General features: G+C 35.3%; 3 protein-coding genes across 8 annotated transcripts; 2 read left to right on the top strand and 1 right to left on the bottom strand.

Annotated features, from left to right (window-relative positions):
• The first annotated feature begins 244 nt into the window (after positions 1 to 244).
• On the top strand, positions 245 to 4,290 carry LOC122569622. Of its 2 annotated transcripts, none has more exons than XM_043730933.1 (7): positions 245 to 1,272; positions 2,188 to 2,823; positions 2,941 to 3,174; positions 3,244 to 3,310; positions 3,401 to 3,562; positions 3,758 to 3,863; positions 3,939 to 4,290. In XM_043730933.1, exons 1-7 carry the CDS (start codon positions 1,179 to 1,181, stop codon positions 4,029 to 4,031), a joined length of 1,392 nt encoding a protein of 463 aa, XP_043586868.1. In that variant the 5' UTR covers positions 245 to 1,178; the 3' UTR covers positions 4,032 to 4,290. The 2 variants fall into 2 exon arrangements, with proteins under 2 accessions (XP_043586868.1, XP_043586869.1); XM_043730934.1 differs by having other exon boundaries at positions 3,776 to 3,863.
• A 551-nt stretch (positions 4,291 to 4,841) lies between these two features.
• Positions 4,842 to 14,128, bottom strand: LOC122569619 (peptide transporter family 1). 2 transcript variants are annotated; one of them, XM_043730923.1, is made up of 10 exons: positions 14,017 to 14,128; positions 12,847 to 12,887; positions 9,688 to 9,766; positions 9,304 to 9,532; positions 8,775 to 9,049; positions 8,606 to 8,688; positions 8,088 to 8,501; positions 7,703 to 7,931; positions 7,049 to 7,635; positions 4,842 to 6,774 (listed from the first exon to the last, which is right to left on the bottom strand). In XM_043730923.1, the coding sequence occupies exons 1-10, from the start codon at positions 14,051 to 14,053 to the stop codon at positions 6,604 to 6,606; spliced, it is 2,145 nt and encodes a 714-aa protein (XP_043586858.1). In that variant the 5' UTR covers positions 14,054 to 14,128; the 3' UTR covers positions 4,842 to 6,603. The 2 variants fall into 2 exon arrangements, with proteins under 2 accessions (XP_043586858.1, XP_043586859.1); XM_043730924.1 differs by lacking the exons at positions 12,847 to 12,887; positions 14,017 to 14,128 and adding an exon at positions 10,951 to 11,228.
• Positions 14,129 to 14,777: 649 nt separating this feature from the next.
• Positions 14,778 to 18,724, top strand: LOC122569624 (E3 ubiquitin-protein ligase NRDP1). 4 transcript variants are annotated; one of them, XM_043730942.1, is made up of 4 exons: positions 14,778 to 15,375; positions 15,829 to 16,434; positions 16,496 to 16,779; positions 16,855 to 18,724. In XM_043730942.1, the coding sequence occupies exons 1-3, from the start codon at positions 15,286 to 15,288 to the stop codon at positions 16,763 to 16,765; spliced, it is 966 nt and encodes a 321-aa protein (XP_043586877.1). In that variant the 5' UTR covers positions 14,778 to 15,285; the 3' UTR covers positions 16,766 to 16,779; positions 16,855 to 18,724. The 4 variants fall into 4 exon arrangements, with proteins under 4 accessions (XP_043586877.1, XP_043586876.1, XP_043586878.1 ...); XM_043730941.1 differs by having other exon boundaries at positions 14,783 to 15,375; positions 16,496 to 18,724; XM_043730943.1 differs by having other exon boundaries at positions 14,783 to 15,375; positions 15,847 to 16,434; positions 16,496 to 18,724.
• Positions 18,725 to 18,912: the final 188 nt, after the last annotated feature.

Consider the following 18,912-nt stretch of genomic DNA (forward strand, 5'->3'; position numbering starts at 1 on the left):
ATTCTTTCTCTTAATAAATAAGATTTTCTATTTCCTTCTTCGTAATTATCGTTTCAACGTTAACTTTCGTTTATTTCGATAGAAAATAATATTGTTATTTTCCTTCGAGTTAACCCGAGCATAATTCAAAATACTTCTATCGGGCTCGAAGAGCTGAACTAAATAAAATGAAGTATTAAATGCTGACTGGTATCGTGTGTGATTTGAGTCAGATATACATAGACATAATGTTAATACCCGTTGAACAGTTGTTGCGATTAGCAGTACATTGATGGCACAGTGATGAAAACGCTCACAACGCATAGTGATGGAATTTCTTTTTTCATATAGTGTTGAAAGTGTTATCAATCGCATCATGTTACGAAAGTAAATATCGTTCAAACAACAGGGAAAGGGATCAAATATCGAAAGGATCAACGATTTACTTTTAAGGGATTGTATTTCATTTCTAGTACAACTTTTCGTAAGTACATACTCTTATGCTTTAAGTGTCGTTTATTTCTCGCCGCAGATTTTAAAGTGTTTTACGAGTCGATATTATTGACTTTTTCGAATGCCTTTCGCATGTATTCGAGACATAAGCGGATAAAGGTATTAAGTAATCTTACCTTTGTTATAGAAGATATAGATCATCGTTATCATAACATATAGATCGTTTAAAAAAAGCAATTGAAATACTTTAAAAGCTTTAAAAGAAGACAAGTATTCCAACCGTTGACCGTTAGAAACAATATAATATTTTCAATTAACACGTATATCGATGCATTGTCAATTCGAAAATGCCATCGTACTTACAATTTCTTCAAATATTCGATTAGATCGGAATTTTAAGAACACCGCGCCATGCCCGATACATAGGTTCATGGTGGCTACCGTGGTAAATGTTATTTCTAGATATAGGTAGTATTTGCAATAGGACCGAGCTCGAGGGTAAAACTACAGACGCGGGGCATCGAACACGGAAACAAGTCTGCAGAAGGGCAAGTGTCGGTTTCATCGACGACGATATCGCGGTGGAAAGGGTAATAGCGGTATTGATTGCAGCGGAACTTGACCGCGCAAACTCTCTGTCTGCCCTCAATGAAATGACGTGCTTACATATGGAACCACGACGGACGGGACGACGATAAAAACCTGTGGATACCACACCTGGCTAACACCTGCCAGTTGAAACGGTGATGATGACATCGACCCTCTGCACCTGCACATGGCTACTGCTACCCTGCTGCGTTCTCGTCACCCTCTCTACTGGTGAACTGAATTTTTATCGAGGTGAGCATATCGTCCGTTCGCCCGAAAACACTGCTCCTTTCGAGGGTAATGACACCACGGTGTAGCATTGCTCTCGATTCAAGGTTCACGATCTTCCGCCTCTTTTTATTACGTTTTCGCTATTGTCTTTCTATAGGTTCGTTGAATTCGTAATAACGTTCGAGCATGATCCGAAGAGATGATACCTTGCAAGATAGCGCGAATGTCATCGTCACGACGCAATCGATAGTTTTCACGTTGCCTTTCCTTCCAATTTTCTGCCACACTAGTCCCATTTCTTATCAATTTTTCATCTGTTTTTCATGTACGAGCGAAAGTTTTAAATTTCAAGTTTTATAAGGAATGTTTGGGTTCGTTCAAAGTTTGCATATGCTTTCGTGTGGACGACCTCGACGTTAAACAGTTGTTGCTCGTTCCTCTTTAATTTGGATTTAATTTTTCTTTCGGAACACGGTTCCATCGAATAATTTATCCGTTCATCTTCGAATATATGATTTATTTAGAAACAAGAAATCTAGTTAGACGATATACGTGCACTTGGGCGGACAAAGAGGATTTGCCTTGTACACGACTATACGGTCCGCGTGCCATAGTTTCCAACGGAATAGAAATATGTTTATCAGAGTTGCAGCAATGCACGCGTCGCGTCGTGCGTTAAACGACGTGGCTGTTAACCGCAGAAACTTCCTGTACAAGTTTCTACGATATCATTAGGAAGTAAACCGATAACTGTGAGTTGTGTGTTGTATAGTTTGTTGAAACGTCGTTTCGCTCGAGTTTATTACATTTAATAAGTAATAAAAATAGCTGCGAAATCAAACACCGAGACCTATTAACTAAGACGCAACAAGTTGCACGCAGGAAAATGAATTTCTACATGATTGGATAGAAACAATAACGCGATCATTTTTCCAGATGAAATCGCTTTTAGGCAATTGATGAAGTACCTCGAGGGGCAGAGAACGCATTTTCTCTCGCTGTTGGCGAATCAAGCTCACAAGAAGCATCATCTGGGCTTGGATCGCCAAAAGGAGAGGGATATTCTGGAAGCGTTGATCAACAAAGGCAGCTTGGCGGATATTCAAAGAAAGGAGAAAGCAAAAGGATGGAACTATCGGCAAACGCGATACAACGAGCCGATCAACGAATTACCGCAAGAAAGGGGGCATTATTTTTCGTTATACGAGTTGAACCCGCTCGAAAGTTCTTTGGAGTATCCAAACTTTAAGTTGCCTTATCTTCCCCGTGAAATGAATGGCGAAGATACGAATCTTCAAGACGATGACTACGGGTACGATCGGAATCCATTATCGAAACATTTGTCTTTCGACGAGACCAACTTGGACAGGGGAATGAAGGAGGAACCGTTGGAATTTCACGGAAGGTACAGTAGTGGATCGATGAACGAGTACGGCAAAAATGATATACAGATAGAAAAGCTGGAAGCGACCACTCCGGATTTTACTTTCGAATCGAATTTACGCGATAGACAACCGTTCGCTGTAAAGCCCAATGATCCCAGATATTATCAGGATGCTCCTTTTTTCTTAGGTACGTCAAACTTAATAAATATGCATATTTCACTAATTTCATTTCATACGCGTATAATATTTTCCAAATATTTTGCGTATTTCTCTTTGTTATCACCATATCCCTTGTGATTAACAGATAACGAAGATAACTCGGATTTTGAGCAATCGATGAAAAATAACACGAAGTGGGAACGAGAGAATACAGCGATTGGAAAAGGACACACGATGCAACAGGAGAAGGCGGGAAACATGGAGTCCAAGTTTAAGGACACGTCGGTGATCGTGATACCGGAGTTGGAACGACGTATGGAGTACAACCCGATGTTCGTACCTGTAAACCAGGATTTGAATAATGATATATATTTTATTGGTAGGTCAATGGATTTTCTTTGTCGCTTGGAATTATGTAAAATGCCAAATTTGCCCCGTTTTCTTCTAGCTATCGTTGCTGGCTGCAGCGCAGCGGCGATGTTTGCTCTCGTATTAATCGCTTTGACATGGTGCAGGTAGTATAATAAATAATATTTCACGTTAATAAACGATCGTACAACTGATTTCTAAAGTTTTACTTAACGTTATCGTTTGATCTTTAACAGATTAAAACGGGGTGCCAAAGCGGCTGCTGATATAGAATATCCAGCTTACGGTGTAACTGGTCCAAATAAAGAGATATCACCATCTGGAGACCAAAGGCTCGCGCAGTCTGCTCAGATGTATCACTTCCAACATCAGAAACAACAAATCATCGCTATGGAAAAGTAAGTCATTTAAATAACGCATTTGAAGCGACAACTATCCTTGTTTCATGTTTTCGATTTATTGCGATCTTTAAAAGAAAATGGGTATGGGAAATGCTCAGTGAGAATTTTTGTGAAAACTTTTGCAAGTGTCGAAGCGGTTTTTAAAAGTTCTATTCTAATTAGAGAGTATTGTTTGGATAATGATTTGTGTAGTCGTGTTTCTGCAACCAGAGACCCAGGCTCTGTATCCGAAGCAGAGAGCGAGGAGGAAAACGAGGAAGGAGACTACACTGTTTACGAATGCCCAGGACTGGCTTCTGTAAGTTACATTTATACTTAGTTAGATCGCCAGAATCGTATAACGATGTTACATCGTTAATGTGTTTTTGTTAAGACTGGTGAAATGGAAGTAAAGAATCCGTTGTTCCATGATGATCCAACACCGGCGACACCAGCACAATCTAACAAAGAAGAGGACCATATATAGTTCGACTAAATTCCAAATATATTTGATTTTAATATTTTTTCTGGTGCTTAGCCCACTGTTAACGTACCATATCGGAAACATTTATCTATATATCGAATACGTACGCAACTTTAATATTTGTACGACGCGGGAAGTCGAGATAGAAAATTAACCAAAAGATCTGACACGAGACCATTTTTGAGTTTTGTGAAAGAGTTTACCACGTGAAACGATGAACATTCCACGTCGTTAAAAACTATCGTGTTTATTTGAAAACACATATTTTTTAACTCCATGATGTACTATAGTTTGTACTTTCATAGCAAGTACGGTTAGCCATATGATTGACATTATTTTTCTACTCACCGTTGGACTTGCAACATAGAGTACGGATTGGAGATTATAACTACGTATAACATCTAATATCACTTTATACCTGATTATAATTTTTCAATATAGTAATAACGTTTATCGCATGCTTTCACCGACTCTTCCCTTCTCTACGTATCGATAACTATTGTTCGTCCACCGAAGAAATTTATTATTCCTCTATGATTTGAAAGTGTCTGCTAATAACTTAAAAGTAGATATACGTTCTAAATCAGAATTTCGGTTTAGGCTTATGGAATTATCGTAGCTGTTAATGGTACATTTCGGATTCAGTTGTTACAAAGTTCGTAAAAATATATACATATATACATGTATACATATATACATATATACATATATACATATATACATACATACATATAATGTGTAACTACATTAAGTTTGATATTTTCTCAAGGCAAAAAAGATATTTAATGTCACAATAATCGAAAGAATTTCGTGTATCGTAGTACACAGAAAGTTTATTTTACGTGTAATACATTTTGTGTTAACATAGTCGTACCAACGTTTAGCACATCTTGCGCGCGCGCGTGTATGAAGTAACGACGAAAATGATAGAACAACTTGCATTTTGCATGTGCTGTTGCTTTTGGCATTACTCCTGTGATTTATATCACCTAAATGAAAATTCTGTACATATATTATATATTTGTTACGAAGAAGCTGTTCCTTTAATATTGGCTATTATACACAATGCTCTATATATATACATATATAATTTATTGGCTTGAAGCAGTGATAATACGTATTTTATTTTTCTATGATACCTATAATACTGTTAATCTTAAAACAGTTTTAAGATAAAAGAGCCTATTATCGTACCCGACACAAGATATAGAAACGACTATTTATTTTGGCAAATTTTAAGCACTACGTGTAATTAGCGCCGACTATGTAATTTTACTCAGAGTTACTATTTACACCCCCGTTACATGTATATGTATCATATAATACAACAAAAGACGAAACATCTCCTACAGATTCGTCCGTTTAATAACGTTCGATCGTAGATCGAAAATTAAAACACAACAGCATGAATTTATTGTTAGCCTTTCAATGCCTTTACAGCACTGCATCGTCGACTATATAAATTCGTTAAATTTTATAGAAAGGACACTATGAAAGGACAATCTGTGTACAAATAGACTATTATATGGTGATTTGTAGCGTGATTGTACGTACGTATTGTGAGCTGTAGCGTAGAAATGCAATGAAAACATTGCGATTCATGTTCGCGATATGTTTCGTATATTATATCGTTATCATTATTATTTTTGTCCTTCCATTAATTAAAAAGGTGGTGTAAAATACAAATAACAAATGATGTATTATTATTTTACTAAATAAATTGTTTATTTTATAAGGGATTGCCAATTCTTTCTTCGATGCGCAAAAGAAATAAAAATAATGATTTACGCAATATATCAAATTACGAAGAGCAAAAAATTGTTCCAGTGAGTTATCAAATGATAATCGAATGTTTAGAAAAATATGTACACTTATTCATACGTTTATGTACAAGTTTCACGCGATACAAGTGACGCGAAAATAAGTCGCGCAAAAAATATGATACGAATATTTGCATGTGGTAGATTTTTATGCTATCTTGAAACTTGAGACTTGAAACTTTGCGGTATAATAAATACTATAAGCGGCATAGGCTAATACGTTCGGCTAATTAATAGAGCTATCTTTGATAAAACATCGTTATCTTTTACGTCATATAAAGCTCCATTTCGTTTCTACGAATACAAAAATTATAATTTTCTATCATTTATGTAATGAAATTATTGGAATTAGTTGAGTAAGTAGTTTATTTTATGCGAAAGAATTGTTCATCGTAGTTTTCGTATTTTATGAAAAACAATTTGCGAACTGATCAGCGATCAGAAATTTTCTTTCTATTTTGCAGAAAAACATTCTCTTACCTTTGAGGTAAGATAGAAATCGACATAAAAGATACCGCGCCGTTCACAGCGATTATGTACAAATGTTGCAATCGATGCATATTTTAGATTTTAGAGACTAAGAAGACATTCACAGATGTTAAGTCTGAACTCGCAGCGTGATTGTCCTAAAACGCCGCAGTTATACATACATATACATGCACATGCGTGTATACATATATGTACTTGCTCGCAAGTACTTGAGACGCAAAAGTCGTAAAGCGTACGCCATACACGTAGCTTCACAACAAGATAGATCACTTCTCATCTTGATGATAAGATGCATTAAACGCTCCAGTTTCTTGGCTCATATGAATGGTTTCTTCGGTAATTTCGTCTTCTTCTACGTACTTGTAGAATTTCGCCATTATAGCGAAAATAATTATATCGATGAACATTAATCCGGCGAACAAAAGGAATTCATAAACCTAAACAACAAGAACAAAGAAAATATTATGTTGGATATTGGAAAGTGTTTTAGTATGTATCGAGGTTAAAGTAATGTAACATTTTCGAGAAGTTTAATGTTGCGCACGTTGAATAATGCATGATTCGTAGTGACCGTTAACGCAAAAGCGATTGGGTAAGCACGACTGTCGCCGATCTGGCCTTGAATCGTTTAGAAAAACACGTACGTTTGTTTTTACCAAGGACTGGTGCATAGGCGCATTTAAAGGTACAATTATGTCAACTCGTACTTGCCTGACGATCGAAAATCGAGATTTCCGCCACAATGACTACAATGAGATTACCAAAAGCTACTGTCAACAGCCAAGAAGCCTGTAAAAGAGACTTCATACTGGCAGGGGCTTGCGTGAATGCAAATTCTAAGCCAGTCACCGAGAACATGACTTCACCCATCGTGATAATAACATATTGAGGAATCAACCACAATATATGCATGGAATTTGGTTCGGTTACGGTTACAACGTTGGCCATCGGTTTTTCTCCAATAACAGATCCGACCACCGTATAAACTCCACCAAGTTTGAGACGTACGTCTTTTTTTACTAATGTACCATTCAAATGAATATCGTATGTGCCAGGTTTGAGTTCAGCTAGACTGGTTTCCTGAAGCGAAGTGCTATTTATCTTGAATTCAAAGACTGTTGCGTCGCCCTTCATAAATTTCAGAGGAACAGGATCCCGTGATGAATTTACGTAGACGAGTCCGCGTATCAAAGGTTCGCCAGAGACCGATTTGTCCACCGAATCCGTGTAACTATAAAATTCATTTCCCTGCGTTACGACGCAAGAAGTCGCCCTGCCTTCCGGTAACACGATCGTTCCTAAAAAAATACACACGATCGTTAAATATCGTTAAATAAATCATACGAAAGAACTTTGATATACCACCTGTTTCATAGAATTTCGTGATATCGGATCTATTGCATTTTGAAAAATCTGCCCTATATTGCCATTCTGCTTCGCCACTCGCTTTGATGTACTTGTCTTCCCACATATCCATACTTTCGAGGACAAAAGATAATTTAGGATCAAGCTTCGTTATAGTTACGGGACAATCCAGAGTATTGAAAAGGCGCAATTGTGCGAAATTTTCCGAAGGCAAAACCGGATACGTTTTCTGCAAGTAAAAAGAAAGTAAAAAGAGAGTGTTCAACGTGAATTAAGATATTTCTCGTAAAATTATCTGAACTTAACTGGAGATACTATCGTATTTTGTATGCCGTAATGGGACACTGTACGTCGTACGCTGCTTATTTTTAATTTAACCACGTACCTGGAGCTGATATTCAACCATGGCCGCTACCACGAACGACAAAGAAGCTAAGAAACCGCCGATAGACAAGATTCTCAACGGAGTTCGTAAGCCGATCTTCCTCATAAGAGGATAGAGACAAGTCTCGAACAAAGGTATAAAGGCGAGCACCAAAAAAGGATTGAACACTTGCATCTGATCCGGTTGAAGCAGGAAATTTCCGATTTCGCCGTCCATTCGGGTTGCTTGAAACGTCCACCGAGAGCCTTGCTGATCGAAAAGTGCCCAAAATATCGGTATCGGAATAAACAATTTCATCACCTGTAGAGCTGCTTTAATATCGTTTATCAGTGATTTGTCGTACTTGTCGTCCGCATACTCGAGCCAATTCTCCCTTTTCTCATTCTTTGAAGTAAACTTTTTGTAGATAGCGTACTGAAATTTCAAACACGAATCTCACGTATTCGTTATCGCAATATGGGAAAATCTGAATTACGCCTGAATCGGTCGGTTTTAAATAGAAACATGGTTAAACTTACAGAAACGCACTTAGAAACATTCAAAACGACGTTGCCCGTCGGCTTGGTTATTCTGTACAAAGGTCTCCCAAGCAGGAATATCACTGAAAAAGAAGATTCGGGATGATTGAACAGTTTCGTCGTTTTAAGATCGTTCACATTTTCGAATACGACTGTTCTCGGAACTTACCGACGGATAACGTCATAAGAACGGCTGGCACAAAAAATGCCAGAGAATAACAGGTATTTTCGCCGAAACACGTGACATCGCTACGAAGCAGGGGCGTGAGGAAGCTCGAGATCAGAGATCCGGAGTTGATAGAAAAGTAAAACAGGGAGAAGAATGTGGACAAGTATCGTTCCTGTAGCGGTAGTATGAATTGATCGCCGCCGAATGCAGCCACGCAAGGTTTTATACCGCCTGTGCCAAGGGCTATAAGGAGTAGGCCAAGCAATGAAAATTCTCTGCAAAGTTACGCGTTTGACAAACGTAAGGTAATTAGACCTCGATCCACGTTTCATATAGTACTTATTCAACTTGCTACTTATTTGAAACAGAGGAAACGTTGAATATTAAGATAGCATAGATCATAATCTACGAGGCAAAGACAACGATTTAAACGTTGAGGACAACTTTGGCAAACGGCTGAACCGTTTCGAACAACGGTAGAACGATAGAGATTAAGGCATTAAAACATTAAAGAATATATTAATCTTACCTAGAAGGTATACCTAATGGGGGCGCAGCGCTTAAAGATAGCAGAAGTTGGCCTAGAGCGTAAATGATACTCAAGTATAAGATGGTGTGAAATTTTCCCATTAAGGAATCCGCCAGCATCGCTCCGAATATAGGGAAAAAGTATACGAACATCGTGAACACATGATATATGACGGTAGATGTGTTATCGTCGTATTTTAATTGGTTCCTCAGATAAAGCGTCAGTACAGCTAAATAAAAGAATTGCTTAATATTACACGTTATTCACGAACTAACGTATTATAAGATCGTGCAGATACTTTTTCGACTAAAACAATTAATACGTAAATTAAGCGCCAACAGCAAAAAATACCAAAAACTTTATCGCTATTGCGTTTCTACATACTACGCATTCCATAGAAAGAGAATCTCTCGCAGAATTCATTGGACACGATGAAAAATATCGACTTGGGATACTTCAGCTTCTGCAAAATTACAAAAAAATTATATTATAAAATCTGATCTGTGCGAATCGAGTTTGAAGAACCGTATGCGAAACGAATGCTAGTAGCACGTTTCGCATGGCTCGATTAATTTCGTTATCGTTATTGCTGATTGAAAGGAATTATCCTTGTTGTAAATACAATAGATTGTGTCGTAAAATGCGAAGGCCACGCACGATTCGCAGAATTATATACAGCAATTTACGCCATCGGTGCTATTTGGCTTAAACGCTGGCATTCAATGACCATTTTCACCAGTAACAGACACATTGTTTTGTTACATACGAGTTCCGTACCAACGTATAATCAACTATGTAAAATGTAAATTCTTATTAAAAGATATATTAAATTAAAAATATGCTAAGAAAAGCTGCAAAACGGATGTCTTTTTTTACTTATTGAAAAGCTTGCTTTACTGGATCTCACCTGCAGTTTTAGCACGACAATTGGAAGTGATAAGAAGTTAACTACTTTTTTAATGAATTGCGACTTCAAATTAGACGCGATGAACGACTCGCACTTAGATTAGATTTGCCGGTATCCTTTTACAAAGAAAAAGAGAAGCTAACTTAATCAATTGGCGAAAAAAAAGACCAGTACATTCGATAATGAAAGTAAATGTTACATTAATAACAATGACTTAGCCAATTTAGTTTTCATTAATCGCGCTAGTTTACGCGCTACATAAGATAAAGGAAATTCTTGAAGGTTTGTGTCATTACGATAGCATTGATAGAAGGAGCGTGAATTCTGAATTGCGAAAATACGTGTTCCATTTACATGCAGTAATATCGCTTATTTGTACTCATTGTTGAATAACCGATAACATCTGTTACTGCCTTTATTATTCGTAATATATTATGGATCGGAAACCATGTAGCTGATAAAAATGTTATAGCAAACTATATAAATCTTTCTATGTTCTAATTTTCTATGTACTATTAATGAAAAGAGCAAGTTTCTTTTTCACAAGGTTACAAAAGGTTACATATGGTTTAATACTAGTGCGAGAAATATCGCGAGAGTGATCCAAGTAAAACTGCAATTTATTCATCGTCAAATTTCTATCGATACCAGTCAACTCGTTAAAAGAACTATACCTTCCATATATAGATTCTCGTAATCTCGTCGAAATAAAATAAGCAAAATTCACGTAAAATTTCTACCTTCGCTTTCTCCTCCTTTTCAGCAGTCATCGTGATGGTCGAGTTAATGATCTACGTTAACGACGTGAATTCTGCTAAAATTTGAACGGGACACTCGAGTAAGTTTTACGCTCAAATAGCATATTGAGACACGTTACATGACAGCCAAAGAATTCTGGAAAGCAATATCGATTGAAAACACCTTTCCATTCGCGAGGAACACGAATCACAGTGTGTAGATCACCAGTGATATCTAAATCGATATTTCTCAGCACGATCGACGTACGACGCGGTTGGTAGCTGAAGCTGCACTGTTGATTTTGTCGCGTAACTACAATATGTAGGCACTACGATTAAGTCCGACGATGGCATTGACGAACATTGTTAGGTAGTGGCATACTCGCCGTTTCGCATACTTGGAACAACGTGAAAGTCTTCTCTTGATGCGCGGTTAACATCTTACGCTACACCTTAACGGTACCGCGTACAAATAACATTTACAACGAAACACTGCAATAGTACATCTATTTTCGCAAACTTGTTAGAAAAGTAACAGGAAACATCGTAAGAGGAATAATAGCAAGCACGATGTACGCAATTTTTTATTATCATCGAGCGTTAAACCGCTACATTGTTGACTAATAATATATAAAACATTGATTTATTAAAACATTTATCCACTACTGCGCATCGGTAAGATATCATTAATTGGGTAGATTAAATACTTTATCTTCTATATCGTAAAGTAAAAGAAGCTTTTCGTGTAGTACGTCAAACTAAGGAACGCGCAACAACAATATCAGCGCTAAAACAGCGTAAGACAATTTTTTCCAACGTCTGGTTTTCATTCTTCGAGATAAACGATAAATAAAAAAATGATCCATACGTTTAAACGTAAATTTAGTCATTAAGATTACTAACCAGTAATATCTCGGACGACAAATAATTATACACTTTTTCTACTTTAAGCGATAGCAACGAGTTTCATAGGAATGTAAGGAAGAGAAATAATACTTGAATTAACGAATTTTGACGGACGGAAGGCAAACGTTTCAATACAAAAGAAAAGTGAAATCTGATCTCGATTTCTGTTTAAGATACCATGACATTATTTCACTAAACTGGTCCATTTTGCAGAGGCGTGTCTTACGACAAGTTTATTGGACAAGTTTATCTCGCGATGCGTTTACTTTAAAGTCACAATCCCCGTCATTGACCGACATTATGCTAAGTTCTTTTCTTCGAATAAAGTACTGGTAAGTAACGGTTAAACGTAATGTTTTGCCACAAGGGAATTTTAATTCTCTGTGATATCCTTCCCTATATGTATAAAGTTCAATTAACTCGGTGAAAGTATCGAGCAGTTGGGCAAGTGTACATAATTTACGCGCGGATTATTCTTAGTCCTCGCCGATTTTATTACTTAAGTGATTTTTCGCATTGCCGGTGAAACAGAACACGAGGCACGGTTTCCGAAGAACGGGTTTATCGCCTAAGGAAATTCCCACCTAAACTTGCGTTTCCGTTTTTCAATGTTACGCAAGGGTGATCACTGGTACTCCGCGCGAGTGAAAGCGAAATAATAATAATCGATCGACACAATGTACGTCGTCGGAATCTGAATATAACCTGCTGGTTAATTAAGACGAATTATATAATCTATCGTTAGGACCACTGAGCAATTAAACATCTGATTTTATTTTCTATTGTATAATAAACGAATTGTACGAAAGTAATTACGAGTTATTAACCTCGAATTATAGATAGTTATGGTCTACTAAATTCTGACGATATATGTTATGGGTATAAATCAGTGATTCGTAACGATATAATCGAATATCACTATACTATATCAAATAGGAAGATGATGCTTTTATCGTTTCTCGATGTCGATAAGCAACGACATTCGATATTTACCTTTTGATTTTCCTCCGTGTTACTCTCATTGTCCGGATAATCTGAAAACCATAAATGGTGGACAAAATTAAGTTGATAACACTCGTACGACACAATTACACGTTTCTTCTACTACCCATCCCGATTTGAGCCTACTACCATTCACGTGCTTTTCTAGCTGTATCCATTTATTTTTCCCCAGCAGAAATTATCCTTTTACTGGTATTTCTTTTTTCCATTTCATCTACTCTCTTTCAATTTCAATAATCTGATAGCGTAATTCCATTTACAGTCACTCGTTTTAGAACACGTCGTCCTTCGTGTGTTGAAGTGGAGTTTCTACCACTGCGGACGACGCTTCTTGAAAATCGCATTTTTTAATACGATGATGCAACAACTTTATACGTAAATAATGTTCACACTTTGACGCACATTGAATTGAATTAAACAAGCAGAAAGGATCGAAGAATCGCCTTCAGAGAGAATCGATCATCCACTTGTTAACATTTTGCATTACGACAATTTAACGAGATTTAAATATTGGTTATTATTAGCATAGCGCGAACAACGGCAATGAAATATAATCTGTTATACCAATCTGTTATATTAATATTTAAGGGCCGCTGTAGTAATTTATCGTTCTCGAATTGGGTCACGCTTTAATCAAACATTCAATCAAATCGAAAGTAAAACGATTTGACCTAGGTTGCCCTGTCAAATATCGCATTACGGTTTGTCAATTGTTTCGTCATTTTCAGGAAAATAAAAGCAACATACGTAACATGTTTAATTCAAGGTGGAAAAATTTAATTCATGATCAAATTCATGATGGAATTTTATCATCATATTCTCTACATATTCATACAATATAATCAAACAACACTCGAGTCAGTTTTTAATTGGACGGCATACTTGAGTTATCGAGCATATATTTTTTTGCTATTTACTTGATGGGTGCAGAAACATTTTTGGACGTTAAAATTAAACTGCTGTCATTCCAAAAATTAAATTAGATTAAAATAGATTAAAAATTAGATTAAAATCTAGGACATTTTACATTTTTGTAATTTGCGCCCTTTGAGAGAGGGATCTCTCTTTTCTTTTCGGAAAAAACTTCAAGCTAATTGTATTTAGCAATTTATGGAAATATCGAAGATAAACAAACAGATTTTTAAAATGTGAATCTAATACCTTGTATCTCCTTGATGGAGCGTTTCCTCTCGCCCATGTCTGCCTCGCGATTTCTTAAAGCGAACCTGTTCCTACGCTCTTAACTGCAGTACTGATCCGCTTTTCCAATTCTATTATCTCTTTGCGACTATCTGGCCTTATCAATCAAAATATACACGCTAATGATTAATTCTGAGAGCATTTATCATGTTCGATAGAATCGACATTTTTTAAGATACAAATGTGCTTTATAAATTTCACTAATTAGATTCTTCGTGTTTAGAAAAAAGACGCGATAAAGTATGGATAGTAACGAACATGATACAACGTATAAATGATTTATTTCCTATTTAATCAAAATATTGAATAACGTATAAGTAGATTGCTGATACATTGAGATAATTTGAGATCTCATTGTAGATAATAAGAAATATCGTAGGATTAAAGCGCGCAACTGAAAGGTGACCGCTTCAAAGCTGTAATATATTATACCTATAATCATTATATGACATTATGTATTAACATGTAACTAAGTTTGTCGTTCTTTTCTCTTCCCCGCGGGGATTTTCTACGTTAATTGTACGTTATCAGTAATATTTTATTTGCAGATAAGCGTAAATTACCTTCTGATAGAAATCTTTCAAAAAATAATGGAGATGTGTTCAACTCATGAAGCGCGATGCAATGTGCCTAAATAAAATCCGAAAACATAATCGATTATAATTTGAGATTTCTCATTTTTTATTTTAATTACAATTATAATGTCTTGTTACGTCATGTTGTATAACAAAATTCGTTATGTGAAATAAGTTAATGTTTGGTCGATATATAACCGATTTATAATTTATTAATGTTACGTACGATTTTATAAGATTTAATAAATCCATAATCTTGCATTACTTGTTTTTTTGTTACGATTAATTTAATCACATTTCATTGAAACTGTGATCCTCGAAATTTGCCGCATTGAAAAAGCGAGTTTGCTTCTGTAACCGAACGAAAGGTTCGATCCAGCTCTATGGTGATTTATAATAATGAATAATCGTATATCGTGAAATCATCAAATTTCAGGCAAATAAAACCGTAATACGCATTGATACTGTGATACATTTACATTAATTGCAAGTGACTATTGTCATGTTGCGTGATGCTTGTGGAAAGTAACGGTATACTTCTGAAGCTTTCACGTCGTACGCCATCGAATTTCTGATTCTGGATTCTGGATCCACAGTTTTACAGGAGAGGCTCGTCGCTACATACAAAGACGAGTTACTGTACTTAGTTCACATTATGGGGTTCGATGTGAACCGCTTTCAGGGCGAAGTTGATGAGGAACTTGTTTGTCCGATATGCTCTGGTGTTCTGGAGGATCCTGTCCAGGTATTATTTCTGTTTCGTTCGTTTACGATAGAATGCTTCCAATAAGCAAACTTTTGCGCTTACGGAAAACTAACCTAACATCTCTGTCGTCTTTCTTTCATCTTTTTCACAATTATTCTCCTTTCCATTGTTTAGTACGACCATCTGATGATTGTTTTCACACACCGTATTATTTACGACGATCGGATAAATGGAAAGTATTCCTTAAAATTTGATATTAATTTTATAATATCAGTCACTTGTATTTTTTGTAATTTTCGTTCTGTCAAAGTGTTTATAACTGTTATCAGTTTCGGGTCGCTTCCGTTTCTCTTTTAATGAATAAGATTAACATATATAATCATATTCTGTACATTTTTGTAAGTGTTTAGGACATTATTTAGTATTCATTATATATTTTTATATATAGTACTAAGTCTTATAAAGTATGTAGTTTGGCTTAAAGACTGGTAGGTGAGCAATATGTTGCAGGCACCTGTATGTGAACATGCCTTTTGTCGTACATGCATTAATGAATGGATAAATAGACAGCCCACCTGTCCGTTGGATCGTACACCAATTACATCTGCTCAGCTTAGAGCAGTTCCAAGAATTCTTCGGAATCTGTTGGCCCGCCTTTGTATTAGTTGTGATAACATTGTGTACGGATGTCAAGTAATAGTTAAGCTTGATAGTTTAGTGTCACACTTGGAGCAATGTGAATATAATCCCAAGAGACCGATGCTTTGTGAGCAAGGATGTAGTCTTATTATTCCTAAAAATGAGCTAAAAGATCACAATTGTGTGAGAGAACTCAGAAATATTATACATTCGCAACAACAAAAGCTTGCTGATATGAAACGTGAATTAGGTGAACAACAACTTCAAATAAATGAACACAAGAGGGAAATACATCTTTTAAAAGACTTTATGAGAGCATTGAGAGTTTCAAATCCAGCAATGCGCGCTATAGCTGATCAAATGGAAAGAGACGAAGTCGTAAGATGGTCTGCTACCCTTCCTAGAGCAAGAGTAACAAGATGGGGAGGAATGATTTCCACCCCGGATGAACTGTTGCAGGTACTGTAACTCATAAATTAATATTAATTAATCGATTCTAGTAAATGAATAAATTTTGTAGACGATGATAAAGAGAACTTTATCGGAATATAATTGTCCGCCTCATGTAATCGACGAGTTAATGGAAAATTGTCACGAAAGGAAATGGCCTCCAGGCTTAAACTCCCTAGAAACCAGACAGAATTCCAGAAGGCAATATGACAATTATGTTTGTAAAAGAGTCCCTGGTAAACAAGCAGTGCTAGTTCTTTATTGTGATAATACTCATATGCCGGAAGACATGATGGTTGAACCTGGACTAGTGATGATTTTTGCACATGGCATAGAATAAAATCTCACACCAATGTACTGTGCATGCCCAGATAATTTGATGTTCATCTATTCTGTTGTTTGTTATATTCACTGTGACTAACTTTCAAGGTGCATGGAATATCTTCGTACTTATGTGCAAATATTGGGATATTTGCATAATTCATCTTGCAATTACTGCAGGATATCTTTCAAAATGTACTGAAAAGAACAAACGACATGCCTTTTGTGATAAACAATTGTACAGACGCAATTGCCACATACAAAAATCTAATTGAATGTCTGGATCATTACACTGTGATATACTATTTCATTGAGAATGTTCCTGAAATTGCATGATAAATAGTAAATCATTTTTAGTTATTCTAAGTAATCTCATGTACATTTCTATAAAATCCATTCTTTGTTTAACATCTGATAAATCAACTATTTGTCAACTATTTCAGGGAATTTTTTACGTATATAGAAGTCTTTAAGTGTTTTATGATAATGCTTTAGACAAGTAAGAAACAAAAAGTATAGAAATTATCGATATGGTAATTGCTACTATTAAGATCTAAATGTGTTCTAAAAGATTGATATCAAATGTCAGAATGAAGAATAATTTCTTCTCTTCTCTCAACATTATTTATATGATTTTAATAAAACATCTAAAAGTGCGTACGATGAAATAAACATGCTATACAACGATCGCTTAAATAAATTATTATACTCTGAGCGAACACGGTCGTATACATATGTCGTTTACAACTTACAAGATAAGAATGCTATTTTCACAGAATAATTCACAGATAATAGTTTAAACTAACGCGGTGTACGATACTTAACAGTTTCGAATTTCCTTAGTATTGTTCTCTTTTGAAATTGATTTTGTAATAACCAGTGTATGAAGAGCATTCGATCCCTTAGCTATTTTTAAATAAATACATAATAAAATTTTAGTTTCTTGTCTTTGCACAAATATTTACAAAATAAGATAGTTTCCTAAATTACGTTATCTACCATCGAATGTAAGACCTTTGTATAACTCAGCTTCTCATCTCGTTGCATTTATCTTTCGATACGGCAAGAAATATTGCATATTTTGCTTTGGACATTTAGCGTGTCAATCATGAGTTATGTTTACATATAAATTCTTTTTACCCTCTATTTACATAACACATTTTCCAATAGCCTAAAAAACTTACGATTTCAATACATTGAGTAATATAAGTGATCAGCATATCCTTTAATCATTTTGTAATAAAACTTTCGATTTCCACGGAATCTTTCTCTTTTTACTTTTTATATATTTAATCATTAAATCCGAACACTGAAGAAAAAAAACATATTATAAAATAAGAATATAATACGCTGAAGTATCTTTACAATACATTAACGTTTTACACGGTCAACGCTCAATGGATTAAATGTTGAAAATCATTCTTTTCTCAGTCACCTTCAACGTGTGTACTCAGAGATTGTGAGCAATTTTACATACAGTTTGATAGTTGTCATAATAAATTTCGTTTTACGTATTTCAAGTCATTTGATATAGTATCGTTTATTTGATAGCATGTTCGCGCGTATTACAATGCTATAGAATCTTCGGGCTTCACTGTCGGTATATCGTCGAGGAGAGAATGCGAGAAAATTTAAATGGCGAATTAAAGGGAGCACATTGCATTCTCTGTTATATTCGAGTTACTTAAAGAATAGAAAAAATTATTTTGCATATATATTTTTTAATCATGTTACTTTCTTTATTTAGCGTCTTCATTTTTCTAAATGTCTTTATGTTTACAGAAAAGTCACAAAGCTTTTTTATCAATAGCGCAGAACTTTTTATAACTTTCATTATGGTATAAAATAGTTTTCTTTGGTTGTGTATTACAATACGTTCTGTATAAGTATATCGTTATTACTTCGTTTTCTTCCTTTTCTTTTTTCCTTTTTCTTTTTTCTTTTTTTTTTTTTTTTTTTTTTTTTTTTTTTTTTTTTTTTTTTTTTTTTTTTTTTTTTTTTTTTTTTTTTTTTTTTTTTTTTTTTTTTTTTTTTTTTTTTTTTTTTTTTTTTTTTTTTTTTTTTTTTTTTTTTTTTTTTTTTTTTTTTTTTTTTTTTTTTTTTTTTTTGTAGGAAACTTGTAATTCGCCTAATATGAATTATGGTAAAATAGCTTACTTGGATGTT

Source organism: Bombus pyrosoma, linkage group LG7 (genome assembly GCF_014825855.1).
Source record: "Bombus pyrosoma isolate SC7728 linkage group LG7, ASM1482585v1, whole genome shotgun sequence".
NCBI classification, from domain to species: Eukaryota; Metazoa; Arthropoda; class Insecta; order Hymenoptera; family Apidae; genus Bombus; species Bombus pyrosoma.

Bases quoted from the DNA above. Each gene is read 5' to 3' on its own strand.
- LOC122569622 (XM_043730933.1), top strand. From the start codon at position 1,179: ATGATGACATCGACCCTCTGCACCTGCACATGGCTACTGCTACCCTGC. The intron at 3,311-3,400 runs GTAGTATAATAA...GATCTTTAACAG, and splicing joins ATCGCTTTGACATGGTGCAG to ATTAAAACGGGGTGCCAAAG. The intron at 3,563-3,757 runs GTAAGTCATTTA...TGATTTGTGTAG, and splicing joins CAAATCATCGCTATGGAAAA to TCGTGTTTCTGCAACCAGAG.
- LOC122569624 (XM_043730942.1), top strand. From the start codon at position 15,286: ATGGGGTTCGATGTGAACCGCTTTCAGGGCGAAGTTGATGAGGAACTT. The intron at 15,376-15,828 runs GTATTATTTCTG...AAAGACTGGTAG, and splicing joins TTCTGGAGGATCCTGTCCAG to GTGAGCAATATGTTGCAGGC. The intron at 16,435-16,495 runs GTACTGTAACTC...TAAATTTTGTAG, and splicing joins CCCCGGATGAACTGTTGCAG to ACGATGATAAAGAGAACTTT.
- LOC122569619 (XM_043730923.1), bottom strand. From the start codon at position 14,053: ATGGGCGAGAGGAAACGCTCCATCAAGGAGATACAAG. The intron at 9,533-9,687 runs GTATGTAGAAAC...TCTTTTATTTAG, and splicing joins CTCTTTCTATGGAATGCGTA to CTGTACTGACGCTTTATCTG. The intron at 8,502-8,605 runs GTAAGTTTAACC...TTGAAATTTCAG, and splicing joins ATGTTTCTAAGTGCGTTTCT to TACGCTATCTACAAAAAGTT.